Source organism: Sinocyclocheilus grahami, unplaced genomic scaffold (assembly GCF_001515645.1).
Source record: "Sinocyclocheilus grahami isolate Dianchi unplaced genomic scaffold, SAMN03320097.WGS_v1.1 scaffold27.1, whole genome shotgun sequence".
NCBI classification, from domain to species: Eukaryota; Metazoa; Chordata; class Actinopteri; order Cypriniformes; family Cyprinidae; genus Sinocyclocheilus; species Sinocyclocheilus grahami.
The window spans coordinates 814260-836967 of record NW_015505206.1 but is presented as its reverse complement, the minus strand read 5'-3'; the positions used below and the strand labels follow the sequence as shown (position 1 = coordinate 836967).

General features: G+C 37.1%; 2 protein-coding genes across 4 annotated transcripts in view; both read left to right on the top strand.

Moving 5' to 3' along the window:
* LOC107567406 (calcium channel, voltage-dependent, beta 1 subunit) overlaps positions 1-14205 on the top strand; it is a 38197-nt gene extending 23992 nt beyond the window's left edge. Inside the window, exons 3-15 of one of the 3 annotated variants that reach the window (XM_016253087.1) lie at positions 246-365; positions 1412-1534; positions 1737-1873; positions 2335-2402; positions 4202-4344; positions 7893-7973; positions 8065-8123; positions 8332-8441; positions 8776-8784; positions 10583-10734; positions 11352-11447; positions 11755-11940; positions 13460-14205. In XM_016253087.1, the coding sequence (XP_016108573.1) occupies positions 246-365; positions 1412-1534; positions 1737-1873; positions 2335-2402; positions 4202-4344; positions 7893-7973; positions 8065-8123; positions 8332-8441; positions 8776-8784; positions 10583-10734; positions 11352-11447; positions 11755-11940; positions 13460-13930 (1755 nt within the window). In that variant the 3' untranslated portion in view covers positions 13931-14205. Of the gene's footprint in view, positions 1-245; positions 366-1411; positions 1535-1736; positions 1874-2334; positions 2403-4201; positions 4345-6203; positions 6233-7892; positions 7974-8064; positions 8124-8331; positions 8442-8775; positions 8785-10582; positions 10735-11351; positions 11448-11754; positions 11941-13459 lie in introns of all 3 variants that reach the window. The other 2 variants (XM_016253101.1, XM_016253093.1) reach the window with 2 other exon arrangements.
* A 4354-nt stretch (positions 14206-18559) lies between these two features.
* LOC107567387 (ADP-ribosylation factor-like protein 5B) lies at positions 18560-22341 on the top strand. Its single transcript, XM_016253074.1, has 6 exons — positions 18560-19025; positions 20058-20118; positions 20236-20383; positions 20541-20624; positions 21433-21584; positions 21715-22341. Exons 1-6 carry the CDS (start codon positions 18980-18982, stop codon positions 21761-21763), a joined length of 540 nt encoding a protein of 179 aa, XP_016108560.1. The 5' UTR covers positions 18560-18979; the 3' UTR covers positions 21764-22341.
* The last annotated feature ends 367 nt before the right edge of the window (positions 22342-22708 follow it).

Below are 22708 nucleotides of genomic sequence, written 5' to 3'. Positions count from 1 at the left end.
CCTTCAACCTGTTCTTCATTCACAAATTGTTTGCACGTCGTACGATAACTCACTGTGTGGTCATTTGTGCCGCTTCTCTTTTGGCCTGGTGGAAGAAGAGATGTAAAATTGTTATTGTGTGTGATTTTAGATAAGGAATACTAATTGAAAAAAGAGCTTTTTCAAACACTGTGCCAAAGGCTGTTAACACAGATTCACCCTCCGTCCCTGCCTCCCTCTCACTCCCCCTCTCTGTTCTCTGGCAGGGCTCAGCAGACTCCTACACCAGTCGTCCTTCAGACTCTGATGTGTCTCTGGAGGAGGACCCTGAGGCTCTCAGGAAAGAAGCCGATAGACAAGCTCTCGCCACCCTAGAGAAGGCTAAGGTGTCTTACTTTTTCATGTTCTGTTCCAGTTTCTTTCAATTTCTCATTGGTCTGTTATTCAGACTCTGCTCTGAGTGAAGATAATAGACTTGATTGTTGGAAGAACATCTTTTCTGAGAGGCTGAACCCCTGAAAAACACCTGTATGATTAACTAGCTTTATGGGAATATTAGTACTTTTATTAATGTTACTGCACAAGGCAGCAAAAAAGTGGGAACGTTTGTTAAAGTTACGTTTTGTTTTAGCATTGAATTTAGAATTCAGTATCCAGTATTATGATTGTCATCACTGTCAGCTGTCATTTTTAATAGCCCTCTGTTGATCAGTCAATCCATCTATTAATCAAGTTAATTGGGCATTTTTAAACTAAATTTAATTAAAATAATAACAAAAACACTTTGATGTACAAACTTTGCTTTGTAGATTATTTCAGCCTTGTGTTCTATAATTTATACAGATCATAAGGCTGAAATAATCTACAAAGCAAGGCTTGTACATCTGAGTGTTTTTGTTATTATTTAATAACAGAAGTTTACTATTCTCTAACCAGAAAGTTTGAGGAATATCAATGCAAGCATTATAAGATTTTTATGTTGAAAGACACTCTTAACAATCACACACTTTACCTTTAAGGACAGTTATTAAAAGCACAAAGTGTGCTTAAATTTTATTAGGGAATTTTTCACAGAAAAAAGGACAGTAACTTATTACAAATTGTTATTTTGTGGTCCCACACCTCAGTCATGGAGAAACACCTGTGTAAATGATTTGACTGTAATGAATTAATAACTTAATCAGATGTGTTGATTGAAGCTTGCCGCACAAAACATGTTGCTTGCTGCTCCACTGGGATATGAGTTCAGAAGCATTATACTGTTCTGCAGTATTATTCCATCCTCTTGAATGTATATACAAGATCACTTCCATATGTTAGCTGTAAAACATTACCATGGTTCTTTCTTCCACTCTGAAGGGTTTCACTGGAGCTCTCTTTCTTTTGTAACAGTTCTCTCTGTTTATCTCGCTCATCCCTTTTCTCTCTGAAGACCAAGCCTGTAGCGTTTGCTGTGAGGACTAACGTTGGCTATAACCCAGGCCCTAATGATGATGTGCCGGTTCAGGGCATGGCTATCTCTTTCGAAACCAAAGACTTCCTGCACATCAAAGAGGTCAGACAGCCATATTTCTCTTTAAAAGTGTTGGTATAATCTGATATATAATGTAATCCTTCAACAATATATAGATCTTCAGTGTGATGATGTATATGTAATCAAATGGACGGTAACTGTACCTTTGGCTTACATGATTCAAAAGCTAATAAGTGGAAAGTGTTCACTTGTGCATTTTTTTTGTGTGTTTTTCTGTTAATAGAAGTATAATAATGACTGGTGGATTGGGCGTTTGGTGAAGGAAGGGTGTGAGGTGGGGTTTATCCCCAGTCCAGTGAAGCTTGAGAGCACCCGTCAATTACAAGAACAGAGACTGAGACAGAACCGCCTTAGCTCCAGGTAACAGCCAATCACACGAGCCTATATCTGCTGCATTATGCTGTTTTTGCTGTGTGAAACACACACATACTCCATGCATTAATAGCTACACCTCCATTCAGAAGTTGGCGGTCAGTCATGACTGTTTTTGAAAGAAATTAATATTTGTATTCAGCAAAGATGCATTAAATTGATTTCAAGTGACAGCAAAGACATTTATGATGTTAAAAAACGATTTCAAATAAATGCTTTTCTTTTAAACTTTCTATTAATTAAAGAATCTTTAGCAAAATATATCACGGTTTCCGTATTAAACAGCACATGGATCAATTATAAGTGCCTTTAAAGCATTGAGCATTAGAGACTTCTTTCAAAAATGTTAACAATATTTACAGAATCATTTTGCAGAAACATTTAAAAGGTGCCATTGACCATATTGTTGTCTTACCTACTTTCCATTGGTCGCTCTGTCTGTTTACTAGTAAGTCGGGTGGAAGCTCTAGTCTGGATGTTGCCACTGGTGCCCGGAGGCCCACTCCACCTGGAACAGGTATGATCAGACCGTAATGCTGTGAAGTTTTTGTTCTGTTGTGATGGGTTATGAAATCCCTCCAAACACACACATATACAGAACATAATCCCATTACATTCACACTGGGTAATCATTGAACACAATGAGAGTTAGAGCGCCCTTTTAGGATCCCCTCTGCCATCCTCTTGTCCCTCTTATCACTCATTCTTCTAGTCTTCTAGTCTTTTCTGTTGTTTTTTTGTTCTTTCTTCCTTTTCTCTTTGTCATCATTATCTGTAATTGTAGTTCCAAATCTTTCTTACACTGATCTACCTGTGGTTTATGCGATCTGTCATGGCTGTGTCAGCTCTGGGAGTTTGATTGATTTGTAATCCAGGGCATTTTCTCAGGAGCCAAGTGAGGTCCTTAATATAATCGAACGAAAAATAATAAGAGTACAAAAAAACAAAAACCGTACCCAAAAATACAACAAATATGAGTGTGCAAATAATTCAGGTTACTAAAATAACATTGTACACCAGCAGATAATTTTTTTTAAGAAGGGAAATGTTGCTTTTAACTTATTTAACTGTAGAATTCACCACTTCTGGTGACTTTTGGTAAAGTATAAAACTCACATAAAGCCCATTTTGATTGATACTTGACACTGCAAAAAATATCCTACAGTAAAACTTTGGCAGCTGTGGTTGTCAGAAATTCACTGTAAAATATAATCAACTTATAACTTACTTATAATCATATATTACATTAAATATATATTAATATATCAATGTACAAAAATGTTTGTACCTTGAAATGTACTGATAACAACCATAATAATGCAGTTGGTAAAACAGAAAGCCACATGATGAATCAGAGTTCTTTGTAAGTGGCCTATATCTATAGAAAGTTCATCGTAAGTAGTATATGCATGACACTAAAATAATGCAATAATGTACAAATAATGTACAAAATAAGAAGAAACAAAATTATCTTAAATATTATATTAAACATAATCATGTTGTGCCACCCAGGGATATCTTGGAAGGTCCTTTTACTGTTTTTCACCCTAAATTATATGGTATTTCATAGGTTTTATCTAAAAAAAAACATACATTTGATTTCACAGTAAAATTACATATAATGCACTGTTGAAACATTTACAGTTTCTCACAGTATATAGTGAAGTAACTTACTGTAGCTGACATGTTTTTACTGCAGGGTTTTTTTTGTGAAAATTACAAACATTTTACAGTGTATTATTGTTATTGTTTTGGACAATAAAAAAAACTAGACTTTAATGTGGATTATTTTAATAAACAATTAAATGAAAAAATATATAATATTGTTTGCTTGTTGTTAGTGTAGGGTAAATTATATTTATTTAACCCATAAACCATGAACATCAAATGAAACTGGAACATGAATTTTTTAATTAATTTAAAAGTCCCAACTCCGAGAAGGGACTTTACACCATAAAACGTGTTTGCATTTCTTGAAAAGGTCATTTCTTTTTTCATTTTGCTTGTCCTTTTTAAGACACCTTCTGTGTTCTCATCACCTTTCTGACTCAGTGAAGTCTGTACATCATGCTGCTGTTCTTCCTCTCTTCCTCCTCTGTCATTTTCTGTCCGTTACCCTTGTTTCCCTGTTCTTTCACCCTCGTTTCCTTCTCTATTTCTCTCTTCCATCCCCCATCCACTCTTTTATTAAAACCCATCCACCTCCCTTACCCTTGTTTCCCTGTTCTTTCCCCCTCATTTCCTTCTCTATTTCTCTCTTCCATCCCCCATCCACTCTTTTATTAAAACCCATCCACCTCCCAATTGGTCCCCTAGCTGACTTGTCCTCTGGGCTTTATGACGATTCGGATTCAGAAGTTGAGGAGGTGGAGCCTGCCAACACCCGCGACCAAAAGGGTGTGGGCGGAAGTGTCACCTCCCCTCAAGGCAACCTACCCCGCCTCCCTTTCTTTAAGAAGGTAACCCTGGTGATAACCCCAGAATGCATCAGTAGACAGCCTCCTTCAGATGTGACTAATAATCAGACTCGTTCCTAACCAAGCACTTTCTGTGTCTTTGAAACATTAGGGGAGTCTTTGCTGTTTGCGTTAGAATTCACATCCAAGGCGTGAAGTTAAGGCATTATTACCGGTATACCCTAGTAAAAAATAAATATATGAAAAAATATTTGAAATACATTTATTTCATGCTAAGTATACTACAGATACATTTACATATTTATGTACTTAATAAAAATACCCTGCAATTGTACTTTTAGTATACTTAAACTGCTATACTTAAAGTCTGCTAAATTGGAACAACTAATTTTGTGTTTAATGCACTTTAATTGTGCGAAAGTAGTGCTGAAGTCCATCTAAAGATATAATGAAGTATATTTGACTGTGCTAAAGTGGAAATATATTGCAAGTGTACTTCAGGTACACTTCAAATATCTTGCATTTAAACACATTTAAGGCTTAATATTAAGAAATGAGCATTGTGCACAAGTAGTGCTCCAAATAAAGTTTAATTAAAACATTTTTATATTATGTCTTGAGCGATATATCAGTAAATATGTTAATAGATTTGAATTATACTTGGTATGAAATAAATGTATTTTAAATATAAATACTTTTTTACTGGGGTAGTTAATTTAGGGTCATCATTTACTCACCCTGTATGATTATTTGCAAGAATAAATGTATGTATTTTTACAGACACAGTACTTTTTACATTTTCAATTGCTCCCCTACCAACTCATAACAGACTGCCTTAGAAGAAATTTAAATATTATAACTGGTGTAATACTTTTGTGTTGTTTTTGTTATTTGCAGAACATGTGTATATATATATATATATATATATATATATATATGTGTGTACAGTGGTGTGAAAAAGGCCTGCGTGTGGCTAGTGAAATTTAACTCTGCTTTCTAAAATAATGTGGTTAATTGCAGTTCTTTCATGATTTAACAGGAGGGGGGCAATTAATTTTTCACGTAGGGCCACGTAGGTTTGGACAGCTTTTTTCCCTTAATAAATGAAATCATCATTTAAAAACTGCATTTTGTATTTACTTACATTATCTTTGTGTAATATTTAAATTTGTTTGATGATCTGAAACATTAAAGTGTGACAAACATGCAAAAAAATAAGAAATCAGGAAGGGGGCCAACACTTTTTCACACCACTGTATGTATATATGTGTTGAAGCCATATGATTAAAAAACTGGAAAAACTTACCCTCCATTTTAGCGCCTAAATTAAATTTGTTTCATTTTAATATGTGCGTATTCATATTTGATCTATTGTGAATGGCATGAGTGAGATCTGAGAACCTCACCAGAAAATACATTTATTGATAAATAATATTGTAAATTTGAGTCTTTTCACACAAAGCTATCATTGTGCATAGTGAATCAATCATATGGGCTACTTTTATGGTCCTTCAATGATGCTCTCTGTGATTTTCTCACTTCCTTTTGTGTTTCATGGATGAGAGCAAGTCATACATGTTTAGAACGACATGAGGGTGAATAAATAATGACAGAATGTGCATTCTTGGGTGAATCTGGACTCACAATTCCAGTCATTTGGATTAATCCTCATGAGACCGTGTTCATGCTGGGAGAATTTTACTACACATCAACCTGGGTGATTAATCAGGAAAGTTTATCTAATACCTTAGTGGTTCCATCTTGTCTTCATTTGGCCACCTCTGATTTGTTGATTCATTCTCTCCCAGCATCCTAAATGTTTTAACAATTTGTCACTAACAAGCTTCTGTTTGCTTGCTTGCCCTCTCTCTCTTGCTGTGTGTGCGCGTGTGGAATGATAGGTGGGCCTGCCAAACAGAAACAGAAATCGGTGAGTCATAGCAACAACAAACTTTCTGTTTCTGTCTTTGTACTTGTTATGAAGATATCTGATTCTTAAGGCTATTATCATCAGCTGAGCATGTGCATATATTTCAGAAAAGACAAATGAAATTTCTTCTATGCTAGTTTGCTTCTCTAAAGGATCGAATGTGAATTGTTGTGGCATACAGACAGGATTTCTGTACGAGCCCTGTTTACAAAAAATTGTTCAGAAGGGAAAAAACTGTCAGGGTTTATTAGCTCTACAGGACACGTACATCTCATTCAGATTGAATCGAGAAATGACTGAATCCAGCCCATGTGTCCACCCACACGTGTGGACACATGGGGAGTCTGCCATCCTCTTGCACATGCACACAAGATGAGGCAGAAACACCCTGACAGGTTTCCACGGTTTCCGTTTCCATTATGGGTCTGTGACATAGAGAGTAGCCCACGCTTGTTACTGCTGTCACAATGGCTACCGTCACACTATCTCACATGCACAGAAGCCCGACTGAGTGAATTAGAGTTGAAAATGATGACGTTAGATTGTAGATGTATTATTTTTAGCTACCCATCTGAAACTTTTGGTCAGTTATGTATTATATAACGGGACCAGAGGAGTGAGAGGAGCCACAGCAAATGGGGAGCAATTGAGCAAAAGATCTCTATCTCTGTTTTTCTCACACACACACTCACACTTCATGAAGTGGAGGACCCTCAGCAGAACATGAAGAGGTCTTATCTTAGATTAAAGTGATGGTCTCTCTGAGGAGGAAAGAGAAGCTAAGCATCCTAAAAAAATGGTTTTAAATAAACGTAGTATGTAAAAATTTTTAATTAACTGGCGTTTTATTCCGTTTCTTCAGTTCTGCATATAATGTATTAAGATATATTTTATTAGAAATGTATTTTCAGATTCCAAGCAAGTGAAATGAGGAGCCGTTCACATGATGTGGAAGTAAACACAGTATATTAATTCTAAAGCCAGTTTTGTCATGTCTATTGAATGATTTGTTCATCTACACACTAATGTCTTTGTTTAAAAAAAAAAATTATTAAATGGTAAATTCATTTTATTAAATAAACCACCTATATTATTATAATTTCACTCTTTTTTTTTAAATATTGACAGCCATAACTTTTATTATATTAACTTACAGTATATATGTATATATTAACCTATATATACATATGTAATTATATTAATAATAATACATTTTAAATTAAATTAGTAAATCTACATTATATATAAAGACCATTGTAAGATGTTAGCAAGATATTGACTGTGTATATAAGCAATACATAAAAAAAAAATACATGGCTGAAATAATAAGAAATCATGTTTTGATTGATATAAATTTACACTAAATTCATTTATTAGCCTATAATAAAAAATATATTAATTTAATTCATCAGCTACCCAGAAAATTCCTTTATGGACTGTCATTGCTAAGAATATCAGAGAGGGTTAGAGAGGGAAAACAAAGAAGAACGCGGTTTTAAAAAAAAAAACTTTGATGCAGCAGTGAAGCATAGGTTGAAGAAAAAGACACTTTAACACATGGGTGTGAATGCTATTTTAAAATCCAGATGTTTGAGGCCAGTTTTGGCAAATGTATCCTGATTTCACTGAAGAGGTTTTATTTTGTGTGTTGAACTTTCAGATGGAACATGTTCCTCCTTATGATGTGGTGCCTTCCATGAGACCCATTATTTTGGTGGGACCATCCCTTAAAGGCTACGAGGCAAGACAGTATATCTCTCTCAAAAAAATTTATATTAACAATTTTAGTCATGTTCTTCATCTTGCTCAGTTCTGTGTGTGTATCGTTGCAGGTGACAGATATGATGCAGAAAGCTCTCTTTGATTTTCTAAAACACAAATTCGAAGGCAGGTGGGTACCAAAATATGCATGTCACGGTCATAATAAAGATTTAAAAAAGAAAATAGTTCATCGTTTTGAAATTTGGCAAGACTTATGTTGTTAAAGAAGCTGTTAATATAAATGGCAAAGTTCTGTGTAGATTATTAACGCTGGAAATATCACTATACGCTCGTGCTGTAATTGGCATACCATGGTTATGGCTTGTTGTTTGTTCCAGAATATCCATCACCAGGGTGACAGCAGACATCTCACTTGCCAAACGTTCCGTCCTAAACAACCCCAGCAAACACACGATCATTGAGCGCTCCAGCACCAGATCCAGTCTGGGTATGAAACGCACCTGCACACACTGCTACTGAAAGAGCTCCCTCACGTGGTCAATGCCAGAGCAGGCTGATGTTTTGCAAATATGTGCTCTCTGTGCGAATAGGCTGTTAGACTACTTTTGGAGAGATGAAAATTCGCTTGTCAAGCCCTGTCAGTTTTCAGTAGTGTACACTAGTACACATTCTTTCTGTTTCCTGAACATTTTTCTTAGTGTTTCCTCCTCTTGCTCTGTTACGTCATGTCTGATCTGCCTTTTTTCTCTTTTTCATCTTGCTTTCTCCTGACACTCCTTCCCACCACACATTTCCTCCTCCTCTCTTTCTCTTCACCTCAGACGTACTGGGTACGTATCTTATCATCCCACCCTTTTCCCCTTTGCGGCCATCCATCTGTCAATGCATTCATGTCCTCATCCATTCATCCATCTGTCCCTGTACTTAACCCTCTTTCTTGAGTTTGGAGTGAACATTCTTAATTTTTTGGCACATTTGTGGTGTTACTAATCAAAAAAAAAAAAGAACACTACTAACTTATCAACATTTTTCAGTAGCTCAACTGTTTTGAAAACACTGTACAGTAGCTTTTCCAATAACAAGCTATTGTTGCCAACACATGGCAGTGAAAAGTAGTGGTGTAGTTTTCCCCCCCATTATATTTCACACAATATCAATACTTTTATTCAGCAAAGGTGCATTAAATTAATCAAAATTGACAGTATTCTGAACTTTCTATTCATCATAGAATCCTGAAAAAAAGTATCATGGTTTCCACAAAACCATTAAGCAGCACAACTGTTTTCAACATTGATAATAGTAATAAATGTTTCTTGAGCAGCAAATCAGCATTTTAGAATGATTTCTGAAGGATCATGTAACACTGAAGACTGGGGTAATGATGCTGAAAATTCAGGAATAAATTACACTTTAAAATATATTACAATAAAAAACAGTTATATTGTAATAATATTTCACATTATTACTCTTTTACTGAACTTATAATCAAATAAATGCAGTTTTGGTAAACATAGGAGACTTCATTCAAAACATTAGTGTCTATGTAAATGAAGTGATAGTTAGATATGAGAACATTTGACCAGAAAAGTATATTTTCATTATATGTGCAGGTTGTGTGCAGAGTGTTCGGATTGCGCTGTACTCTCTGAGGAATCCAGGTGTTCCTCTCATGGTGTATAAGCTTAGGGACCAGTTAAACACTGTTGTTTATCACAATGTTTTTCATTCAGTCCTGTTAATTAATGTGTTTTGTAGTTAGTAGTACTTCGTTTGGTGTGTATTTATGTTTTAATGTTTTAAAGATACTGTCACACTAATTGAGATCTTCATTGTTTTGTTCGGGAAAACATTGTTCTGATTTAATTGTAGTAAAATGTGTAATAGGTTAGTTTAAAAGATGTTGCCCCTTAAATAGCTTCAAAGTAATGCAACTACATTTTATTTAAAAAAAAAAATAGATCCTGTTAGAAGTGTGATGCCACTTCTCATATAGCACTTCACACCCACAGACGCAAACACGCATACTGATCTACATAACTGCAGCTTTCTACAGACTTCCATGGATCAATGCAGAAGGCTGCACATAGCATGTAACCGGTCTTCTGCAAACTACCGTCATACTGTTCAGCGTTCCATTTACTTAAAGGTAAATGGAACTAAACTAGCACATGAGCACACGCTCAAACATGCATATATTCGAGCAGACCATAATAACCCCCACATGCATGATATATACTAACATAGGTTTGAGTATGAAATCAAATTGTGAGGTAAGTCTTTCTGGTATTCATCTTGTTTAGTACAACTTTAGGTGTGTTTATGTGTGCATTCAGCATTCTCTGCTATACACTGCAAAAAAAATCAAAATAAATTTAGTGACATGTATGGCTAAATTAAATGAAAATACTAGTGGAAAATTATTTTTATGATCCTTTTAGGATGTTTTGATATTTTTATTAGAAAATTAGAATATTAATTTTGCAGTGTATAAATTAACTTTGGTTGGCAAATACAGTATGTGCAATAGACGAATACTAAATGGAGATTTCTGTGCTTGGATGTAGTTATGATATATTGTATATCCATTAATAATGATATATTCGTATTAATTTTTCTTTTATCTGGCAGCTGAGGTACAGAGTGAAATCGAGAGAATCTTTGAGTTGGCCCGGACGCTCCAGTTAGTGGCTCTGGATGCCGACACAATCAACCATCCATCTCAGTTGGCCAAGACGTCACTGGCACCTATCATAGTCTACATCAAGATTGCCTCTCCAAAGGTATACATTAGCTGAATATACACATTACTGTTCAAACGTTTGTGGTCGGTGTGATTTTTATGTTTTTAAAGATGTCTCTTATGCTCACGATGATTGCATTTTTTTTTTTACTTTAAAAATATGGTAAAAACAGTCATTATTCCTGTGATGCAAAATTGAAGTTTCAGCAGCCATTACTCCAGTCCTCAGTGTCACACGAACCTATGTTTTTGTGGAACCTGTGATTATATGTTTTTTTCTTTTGTTACATTATAAATGTCTTTACTGTCACTTTTGATCAATTTAATATGAATAAAGCATCCTTGCTAAATAAAAGTATTAATTTCTTTCAAAGAAAAACAGTTTGAACAGTACTCTAAAAAATGTTGGGTTGTTTCAAAACAACTGGGTTGTTTTTGGGTCAAATATGGACTAACCCAACGGTTGGGTTACATTTTTACATTTAATTTTTAATCCAAAAGTTAGTCCATATTTGACCCAGCGTTGGGTTGAAACAACCCAGCATTTTTTTTAATGGTTTCAGATGCTTTTTTGGTTAAAACATTTCAGTGTGTACATCATAATAATGTATGTTTATTGGACTTATATTTGTGTTTCTGTGTCTCCCTCGCGATCAGGTGTTGCAGAGGCTGATAAAGTCCAGGGGTAAATCTCAGGCCAAACATCTCAATGTCCAAATGGTGGCAGCTGATAAACTTGCGCAGTGTCCTCCTGTGAGAATATGACTTTTGATTTCTACTGATTAACATTTATGTACACTTCAGATTTGTATAATTTGCTTTTGGTTTTAATGTGGTTGGAAAGTTGTGAAAGCTGCGCTAAGCTTTTTGCTCACGAGCTGCATTTTCTCTTCTTTTTTAATTTCCTTCTTTATTCTTTGTTTCTTAGGCACATACAGGATTTTTCAAATTTGGGTGCTCATAGATTCAGTCTTGTCTAGTCATATGCAAAGTTATTGTCTCCAACATGTCGACTGCATGTTTGCTTTCTTTTTAAAACATATCATTTTTTCTTTTTCAGGAGCTTTTTGACATAATATTAGATGAGAATCAGCTGGAGGATGCATGTGAACACCTGGCTGAATACCTGGAGGCCTACTGGAAGGCTACACACCCTCCGAGCAGCAACCCACCCAACCCTCTGCTCAATCGCACCATGGCCACAGCCGCCCTGGCAGCTTCGCCCGAACCCGTCTCCAACCTGCAGGTACAGGTGCTCACTTCCCTGCGTCGCAACTTGGAGCTCCTCGATGGCTCCCCTGCTACAGGGCAAGGGCAACAGGAAGAAGAACACGCCCTGTAAAGACAGGGCCAGGATTACAATGGGATATTGAAGGGTCCCGTACCTGTCTCCCAATCACAGAAAAGTAACGATGGCTGCTCAAGAGATAGAAATGCCCGACTATAATTCTGTTGTCTGTCTCTGCTCCTCTCCTTTAACTGATCTCTCAATGATAAAAATAATGCAACACACATATACACGAACAAAATATCCCATACGTGATCAACATAATCATAAGTCCTCCACAGTCCACACAGTGTCCCCTCATTTGAAACGCCTGCTGGACTTTACAGTGTCCTCTTGCTGTCTGGGAAATGTAGTTCAGATCGCTACCCTCTTCCAGGCTGCCATGGCACCAGCTCTGAAAAACGCACTCATGTCCATTGTCCTATTAACACTGAGCTGAAATTCTAATAGAAGCTTGTGTATGTGCATTGACGCCAGTGTTGTTTACCCAAGTTAAACAAAAGTGTGTGTTTGTGTGTCTGCGTGCAGAAGTGAGAGACAGCGAGTGCAAAAGTGAGTCAGTGAGGGAGACCGAGGATAGATCAGTGCCTGTGTGTCAGTGCGTTTTTGCTACTATCTCACCGCAATCTGAACAAGAAAAAATGAGCATCCATCTGCTCAGTCTTCACCATTACACAGTTGTCTAGGAGACCAAAGTTACATAGCTTTGAGATGTTCTTTTAATAAAAGTCAGTTTATCCTCAAATATTAAGATGTTTAAATGGATTCACTTGTTAATTATATATATATATATATATATATAAATATTATTACTATTATAAATATAACTTGGATGATAAAAAGATAAAACATTTTGGGCAATATTTTTGTACATAATTTTTTCAGAAGAGGGTTGCAGTATGAGATGCGTTTTAGCTCCAAAGATGACTGATCTAATTTAGATCTAATTTGAGCTAATCTAGCCCAATATTTTTGAATCATCACTAAAAATGTTGAAAGGAGCTCTATTTATTGTGTGGTGTGTTTGATATGGCCACTAGAGGGCGCTTATGATTCATATTTTTTTACATTACGTGCATGGTGTACGTTTATGTCTGCAGTTTATCAGATACATTTAACTTTCTATTGTTTTTGAAAATCAAAACGGTATTTTAAGGTATTTTAAAGTAAAGCAAGAGAATTATTATTGATTACATACTAAAATTGCATTTTATAAAATGTGTAGATTGCACTTAGAAAATACTATGAGCCCTGGCATCTCACTACCAAAATGGCCTTTTCCCAAAATAGCATGAGTGAAGAATGTATTTTATGTATGACATTTGTTATTGAGGTTATAGTATTGCTTGGGATGTGTTGAAATAACTTGTAAGGTTAAAAAGCTGACCTCTAACCTTTGTATTAACATGCTTCGTGCTCTGTTTTGTGTGTGTGCATCTGCATTGGCATGTTGTGGTGTGTTTTGGGGTTGCTGTAGGGGCCATTCCTGGTGCATGGAGAACAGAAGAGGGAAGGGCCTGAACGTGGCAGTCTCCAAGATTACCAGAGTGACCTGAGTGGCAAGCAGCCGCTGCGCTCTTCACGCAGCCAGTTGCAAACCGGCTGCCGAGGTCTGTCGCGGCAGGATACGTTCGATTCCGAGACGCAGGGCAGCCGCGATTCCGCCTACACTGACGACATGGAGACCGACCCGTACGAGGAGCCGGACCCGTGTCGCTCGTACCGTCTGAACCCCACCCACCACGCTCCTCGCCAGGCCTCCTGGGAGGACGAAGGGGCGGAACCTGACCAGGAGAACCTCAACATGGTCCCACCACCAGCCAATCAGCACCAGCGTGGACGAGGCAAGCTGAGGGAGCGCTACTCTCAAGACGCAGAAGGCGGCGGAGCGACGACGGGCCGCAACCATAACCAGGAGGAGTGGAGCAGAGATGTGTACATTCGCTAGAGCAGGTTTACCTGAGGCGAGGGTGAGGAGTTGTTTAGAGTGACACTAAATAGAATCTCTATAGTTGGATCTGTTTACAACCCAGAGAAACACACAGTCATTGACTAACGCTGTACAGCTAACACTCACGACATTCGTATTACGCTAACAAAGCTCTCGGTCATTACATATTTGAGGGTGACCACATGTCCTATTTTTCTCGGAAAGGCTTTCTTCTTGGCCAGGATTTATTTTTTTTAAGTTATATTTATGGGATTTTTATGCCTTTATTGTGAGAGGACAGTTGAGAGATGACAGGAAAGTATTGGGTGGAGAGAGGGGGACGGGATCGGCAAAGGACCTCAAGGTGGGAATCGAACTCGGGTCGCCGTGAGAGCAGTTGCGCTTCTAACCACGAGGCTATCGGTTTGGCCAGGATTTCTAAAAACAGTAAATAAAAAAGAAATTTTATTTATTTATTAAATAAAGGCTTGAATACACTACACAACTTTTAAAATCTGAACAGATTTTAAAACACTAAGCGTCATAGACTTGGCAACTTTGTAAATAGTTACAGAGGAAAAACAGGGCATCATATATTGGACAACTAAGGATCACACACTACCAGATTCTCAAGTCGTTCTGATCCCAACAAACTCAGAAACTCGCACACTGTTGCTAGCAGGCGCATAACAAATGAAAAGGTTTATTTTTTTTTTAAATTGGCTCAAAATATCAAATGTGTTTGATATCCTCTGAAGTCAGACTCCGATATTTTGGCTTCATTCTATCATTCCATCCAGTCAGACATCCTTGCCAGGACAAGTCTAGGAAAATAAAGACATCTGGTCACCTTCATTTAGTTTAAACCTGTTTTTTGAGGAGAATAAGCAGGAGAACCTTTCTTCATGTCTATTTTAATTTTGTATAGTACTGCATGACTCCTAATCATTATAAGGTTAGTAACTGTTCTCGCTGAGCATTAAACACAATTCAGAATGTATAACCAAAATCTTGCAAGCAGATGTGTGCATTCGTATGGTTCGGTGGTCGGGTGCGTATGTGTGCGCGCGTGTGCATCCTCTGTAGTCTTAAACAGGGTCTTTCTGATACACAGTAGTCTTGGGAGTGATCCACCAATTTGTTTTCCCAGACTACACTACTGCAGAGCGTGTTTTTGTTTCGTATTTGATTTTATTTATTTTATTTATTGAGTCTCGAAAGGTCTATCCAGATTTTAGTCTGCTAAAACCTTTACCGAGCTTCACCGCTGCTGTGTACTCCTCCAGTCCACAAGGGGTGCTGTGGTGCTCACATGCTATATTTTAATAGGCCAAAAAGGCGCTAAAGTGCATCAACAGATGTTAATCCCAATCCCCTAACAGTTCTAAAAGGCTAATATGCAAATCTAAATAAGACAATTAAGAGGGTAAAATTTTAGAACTAAAAGCCCAAAATGTTTGAGACCACCGCTAAAGTTGAACACAAATAGCTTTGTGTTGATTGTAACCGGCTCTGTCCCGTCTTCTGTGCCTGCTCAAGGGCTTTTAGCATTTGTGCCGCTAGTGTACCACTGCCATTGGAAACATATTCTGCCTTATTTGGACGTCAGTCACACAGGCCAACCAATCACAAGTGCCGTAATCTCTCATCAGGCCACTCCCACCATAAACATGGTGGGTTGTCTGAAGTCAGTGCAACACATATAGTTGTTGTTGTTGTGTGATAGTAGTCTACACTGCCATTTTACCTTATCATAGCGACATGTTTGCACTGCTAGCCATTTGAAGATTAAACAAGCTGTTTATTGACAGTTTAAGGATTCACTTCACAGGCTGAGAAGCTGACGTACATACTGCCAAATTCATGCTAATGCTACTGCTTTTTGTGTTGTTGTCTCTGTGGCCAATTTCTAAGCCAGGACTGTATGTGTGTGTGTATGAAATGGGAGAAAATCTGGAGTCTTTACTATTTTATGTAACCTGAGCCTTGGAGCCTCTTTTTACCCTCACCTATGTTTGAAAAGATCATCATGATGAAATTCGCTAAATATACAAGTAGATAGCTTACTAAATAATGTTATTGTTGCATTATCGCAATTGTTTCAAAATATAAGGAAAACAGACGTATTCTTTGGTGCCTGATTGTAGCTCCATTTTACTTTTTGTTTTTAATCTGTGGATAAATTCATATTTTAATTAAAATTTTTAATCTGGATCAACTGTTTCCTGTGCCTTTGCTATTTTCATTTCATTTAGTCACCGATAAATATGGATGAAAAGTATCAGTAACTCTCAACCAGGGGGCCTCAGTGACCATCCAAGGATGACTTCAAATGAGTTAACTTTATAAATTGATATAATGAAATAATAAAACTCTTTTACAATTTATTTTTATTTTCCTTCAATAACTTTTGGTTTTATTGAAGGACATACAGTTCTTGAATGCAGAATATAAATTCGGGAATTATAATGGTTCCGTAATTTGGTATATGAAATTTTAAATATACTCAAAATAAAATGTATTTTTAATGTTTACCTAATTAGCCACATTTATACATTTAATATATTAATAAAAAAGTATGAAAAAAGCAACTTTGTCTTAATTACAACAGAGATGCCAGAAGTATGTTGGTGTATATGCAGGGAGGCCTTAACATATCGTTTTGGAGCCTCGTTGAGACAAAAAGGCTGAGAACCACTGGTATAGATCCACTAGGGACTTGTGAGAAACACGAGAAGAAGGGATGGCAAAGTGAAGTGATAAATAGAGGGGAATGAGGTAATGGTGTGAAGTGATGGGGGTGGACAGGGTGAGAACGAGTATGTGGTGGTGGGGGGTCAGGAAGAACACAAAAAGGAAGGAGCGAGGAAACAATGCAGGACAGAGACAGCGGGGCACGAGGAAGAATTGAAAAGATGGCTATCAGCTCTCATTTATGGGTGCAATCCTGGTTTACAGTCGAACCCCTGAATTCACACGAGTCAACTGTATATTACATGCTGATCATGCAAAGTTTCTGATCAAACTTAAGGGATTTTCTTAAAGGGATAGTTCACCCAAAAATGAAAATTATGTCATCATTTATTCACTCTCCACTTGTTGCAAATCTGAGTTTCTTTCTTCTGTTGAACACAAAGGAAGATATTTTGAAGAATGTTGGTAGCCAAACAGTTGACAGTAGTCATTGACTTCCATGGTATTTATTTATTTATTTTTCAATTCTATGGAAGTCAGTAGCTGCTGTTTGGTTCATATAGGTTTGGAACAAATGATGACACAATTTTCATTATTATATTTATTTCATAACATGCTAAATATGATTGCATTGTCTGGAATTTATGATTATGCATAAGATATATTTTCTTCCTTGTTGTCTGAACACAAACATCTTCACCTGAACCAACAACGGTTTCTGTTCACAAGTGGTACATGAAAAAACACCACACCACAACAAGACTTTACACAATTCTTGCCCAGATGTGCGGATGACACTTAACCACACTCGTGCATTTGCACGCTGATCTGCATGCACTCTGTGCGTTGCATGCTTCTGTTCTTCCTGTAGCAGATGTTCTCACATTGTGTCACATTATTCCGCATACCATGGCATTTAAGTCGGCTATACCCAAAGTGTTCAAAACACAGACTCATTCTGTGTAAACACAAGGCCTCAGGTGTGGGTGTGCAAGAAACCTGATTCAGCTCAACACTCTTAGAAGAACAGTGACAACAGGAAACTCATGCTCAGATCACATCAAGAGGAACCGAAAGAGCAGAACACATGACATTATGGAAACGATGTGGTTTCATTACTTGCTATATGCTGGTGATAATATGACTGGTTTTGTGGTCCAGGGTCACATAAGTCGCTGGGGTATATTTGTAGCAATAGCCAACAATACATTGTATTGGTCAAAATTATAGATTTTTCTTTTATGCCAAAAATCATGTTCCATGAAGATATTTTGTAAATTCCCTACCGTAAATATATCAAAATTTAATTTTTGATTAGTAATATGCATTGCTAAGGACTTCATTTGGACATCTTTAAAGGTGATTTTCTCAACAAAATTATTTTTTATTTTTTTGCACCCTCAGATTCCAGATTTTCAAATGATTGTATCTCGGCCAAATATTGTCCTATCCTAACAAACCATACATCAATGGAAAGCTTATTTATTCATCTTTCAGATGAGGTATAAATCTCAATTTTAAAAAACTGACCTATATGACTGGTTTTGTGGTCCAGGGTCACATAGCCTATATTTGATTTTGTTTTTTGAAGTTCAACATTTCAAATCAATATACTACCGTCAATAATATTGTTTTGGTGGGTGTTTTGTTCTGTCTGTGATTGATTTCTGGTTGTATAAGGGTTGATAAAGAATCGCACAGGTCACCGAGGTCAGAAGAAAATGTCAAGTAAGGTTATTGATTTGAGTCAGTTATATAAGACAATATCTGATTTTATATCAGAAAGAAGATCATGTGACAGAAACTAATTTACAGAGAGTCCAGGGAATTCCTTGGGCTCTCATTTACTTTCTGATTAGAGTTCCATTAAACTGCCTCTCAAATTCCCCTGTAAGAACGCCCCGCCCCGTTCCAAATACGAATAAAAGGAACGGTACGGAAAACTGCGTCATCGCCATGGGCGTCCAATGAGGGTTTGTCGTTAAATCTACCCCTGAAACGCGTGACGCGGCCTCTGCGTCATCCCTCGTCGTTTAAATGCGCGGAGCGCAGACGCCCACGAAGAACACGACGAGACTCCGGCCCGGGTTACTGCATCGGACACCAGACGAATAAACCTCAGACGCTCAGGGACAGAATCCCCTAACGTCTCGACCATAAGTCCTGGCATCTGTTTGAGAATAAAGAGCAACAAGCAAAAGGGGAATACTATCGATCGTTGGATCATTGTTTTAACGTAGTAAAGTATTTACAACCCAGATTTAAAGAATCAAAGGAACCAGAAGAACGACTTCACTCCAGCGCTCGGCGAATTCAGAAAACTCTGTGTGAGAGATTGACAAAACCGGCCTTTTAAACTCACTGCCTTCGGGGATGGGGCTTCTGTTCGCCAAACTGATGACTGTGTTCGGAGACAGAGGTAAGCCCATTTTAAAAAAGGATGTGGTTTTATGTTTTTTATTATTATGATTTTGTATTTTAGCAGCATTTAATATGATTTTAAAGTGGTCTTGTTATTCTAATTGTAGTCAAGATGGTTTTCTTGTTTTCAGTCACAAGAACATTAACCGGGTAACATTCTGTGCTGGCTTTTGAGAAACTTAACATGTTGTCCTCTTCAGGGCTTTTACTAATACTCTTGAGTTCTTAATGGTTAACGTGTTTTCAAACTCCGGATAAAGGCCATTGTGAACATTGTTCCACATTTGTCGTTTTGTAAGACGGTCGACTCCTCTAACTCTGCATTACGATGTTGTTTGGTAACATGCAACCAATCATAAACGCCCTCAGCTCGTATTCATTAAATATTCATTAGCTTGGTTTGTTTTCTAAAACTCGCACGCGTTGTTTAATTGGTCTAACAGCGACACTAATTAGTCGAACTTGTTTTTACTGTGTTTCAGATTTTAAATGACTTCCACTCAAAACTTTCACACATGAATAAGTTCATATTTGTACTTTTAGTCCAGTCAATGCTACTGACCTCATAAATAGCCAAGTAAGAAGGTTAATCCAGAATGTTTATAAATGTACAGTGTACATTTTTTTCAACCTTAGCAAAGTACAGGATGAAATGTGAAACCAGATTACCCAGGGTTAATACTGACCCAGGTTTCGAATGTTAAAAGCCCAGTTTAGTGGCCCTAATAACATGTCATTGACAAATACGTATGTTTATGCAAGTCTGTGTTCTGTCTGTACACGATAAGATTGTACATGACAGTGAGGTTCAAAGATCGTAGGCGTTTTGCTTACTTATAGGTATTCTGGACCAATTTACCCAACTTTTCTGAACTTTGTTAAACCCAAACAGATATAGATCACTGAGCACTGTGTTCTTAGAAATGCATTGCGTGTATGTTAATCAGGTTGATGTTATCAGTTGACATTGTCATACAGAATAGATTAAACAAAGTCTGATTTTTTTTCTTCTCTCTCTCTCTCTTTTTAGAACACAAAGTAATTATTGTCGGTTTGGACAATGCCGGGAAGACCACCATCCTCTACCAGTTGTAAGTGTTTTTCTTTTTGAAAGCATAAACCGGAGAAGCACATGACTTTTGTCAGTCTGTTATTACATGTTACCTGTTTCCACTCAGCTTTTGAACCTTGCACACTGTTCTTTCCAGTTTAACTAAAGAAGCGGTGCAGACTTCTCCCACAATTGGCAGCAACGTAGAGGAAATTGCTGTAAAGAAAACGCGCTTCCTCGTCTGGGACATTGGTGGTCAGGAGAGTCTCCGAGCTAGCTGGAACTCGTACTACTGTAACACAGAGGTGTGTGTCATTAACCTGCGTGCCTTGCTAATGTGACCGGAAATATGTAAAACTCTCATGATTGTTCTTTCCCTACTGCTTAGAGGCAGATACAATATATTATTACCAACTTTATAGTCTTTATAAAATGTATAATCTGCCTCTCTAAACGTAACAGATTGTCATCCTGGTGGTTGACAGCACTGATCGAGAACGCCTGACTGTAACTAAAGAGGAGCTTCATCACATGCTTGCACATGAGGTTAGTTTGCATTCAGCTGCTTCATGACTCAGTTGTTATGACTATTTCATGATAGGTATTTCATGCACTTTGAATGTGTAGTATCAGATTCTGGGTTTAATAAAAATGTTTATTTATTTTACGTGATTTTATTTGTTTATTATTTGTATATGTTCAAAACAGTGTAACTATAGTATTTTTATCAATATTTTGATTTGTTTCCTATATTTCTAAGTTCTAATTGTAGTTACATTTTTAGTCGTTTTGTTATGCTTTTGTCATTTTATAAAATGTTTTCCTCCTTTTTTTTATTATTATTTAGGGTTAATTTATCTTTATTTCAGTTTTAACTGTAGCTACTTTATTTACAGTTAGTCAGTTTAGTGCTTCAACTTAAACTTGTTTCAGTTAGTTGCCAAAGCAACATTTGTAATTTTCATTTAGTTTGTTTGTTAGTAATATTTGTTTTATTTTTATTTCAGCTTAATTTTTTTATATAATTTATTTTAAAAAATGTTTTAGTAGTTTTAGTTAGCAATAATCTCCCTGATTCAAAATAATATCTCTACTTAAAAAGGCATTGTTTCCAATCTTAGAAGCCATAATTTATATCAGGAGAAACATAGCCTATTTGAGATTCAAATTGTGGATTTGAGACTTTAGTCTTTGCAACTTTACAGATCTTCTTTATGCACCAAGAGCTTGTAACACTCCAAAGAGAAAGGAAAAATTGAAATCGCGTCATATGACCCCTTTAACTGTTTTGAACATTATTCTTTATTGTTGACAATTTCATTTCATTCCTTCTCCTCCTTGTGTGTCCACACAGGATCTGCAGAACGCATCCGTGCTGGTTTTGGCGAATAAGCAGGACATGAAGAACAGCATGTCTGCTGCAGAGATCTCTCAGAGTCTGACTCTCAGCTCGCTCAATGCTCGCTCCTGGCACATCCAGGCCTGCTGCGCACTCACTGGAGAAGGGTATGTGTGTTTTCTAGGAGTGTGTATGTTTACCTGAGTGTTTGACTTGTTTAAAATCTTTCCAAGTCCCTGATCTGAGTGAAAGCCTGTGTATTTAATGTGCACCCACCTCTTTTTCTTCCCTCTACAGCTTACCAGCCAGTCTAGATTGGATGCGCTCCCGTGTTGTGGCGAATTAGTCCAGCAACGGTGCTTCTTAAACCTCTGGAACTGCTGAAAGAGAGATCAGGCCTACTTAAGACTTTTCATCCAGCTCTCAGTGCCTCTGTCTGAGTAATCCTCAAATACTGAATCCTGGAGGAACGCGCTTCACCCACTTACTCTGGATACCAGAACGAGCCTGGAGACTGTGTGTGTGTGAGAGAATGTGTGTGTGTATATAAACGTTTGTGTTTGTACATTTATGTGACTCCGTTCTAGAGGTCCACGTGTTTACATTACTGACTTTTGCAGTGATCTGACCTGATCATGATGTGTTGTCGCCACTGTATTCACCTCCGGCTGTGCTGACGGCTCCGCTTCTCACGTGGAGTTATTGTCTACAGGCATCCATCTCAAAGGGGTGGGGGGGGGTGATGGTTCACATGCCTGTACTGACTCATGATGAGCCACTAAGCTATTGAACAAGCATTACTTGAAGTATTTAAAGGGAATTTATTTTTGTATGTTCTATAGATGTGAGCATGCAGAATGGAACAAGTGTTCAAGTATTTTATTTTTGAAAGTATATTGGATATTCATAGTATGTTTCTTATGATTTTGTACAAAAATGTTTTTGTACAAATAAAAATCTACTAAAAACATGCCTTTTGTCTCTGACAAATATACTTAGCCTGGGTTCAAAATTTATCTGACTGTTGAGTAGGGACACAGACCAAGCGAGATAAAGACAATCTATGATTATCAGATCAAACCGAAGCTGACTACAGCTTAATTTCCATTGATCATTCATATGATAATCTGTCCTGTCCTTTTATAGATCCATATGCAAATGCATTAAAGCCAACAACTGACCTAGTTGCTATGCATGCTGTGTGCATTTTGATTTGCTAATGCATTAAGGTATATATCATTGTCAGTGGACAATCTGTCCCTAACTATCTAGGTTTCTGAATGGCTTGTTT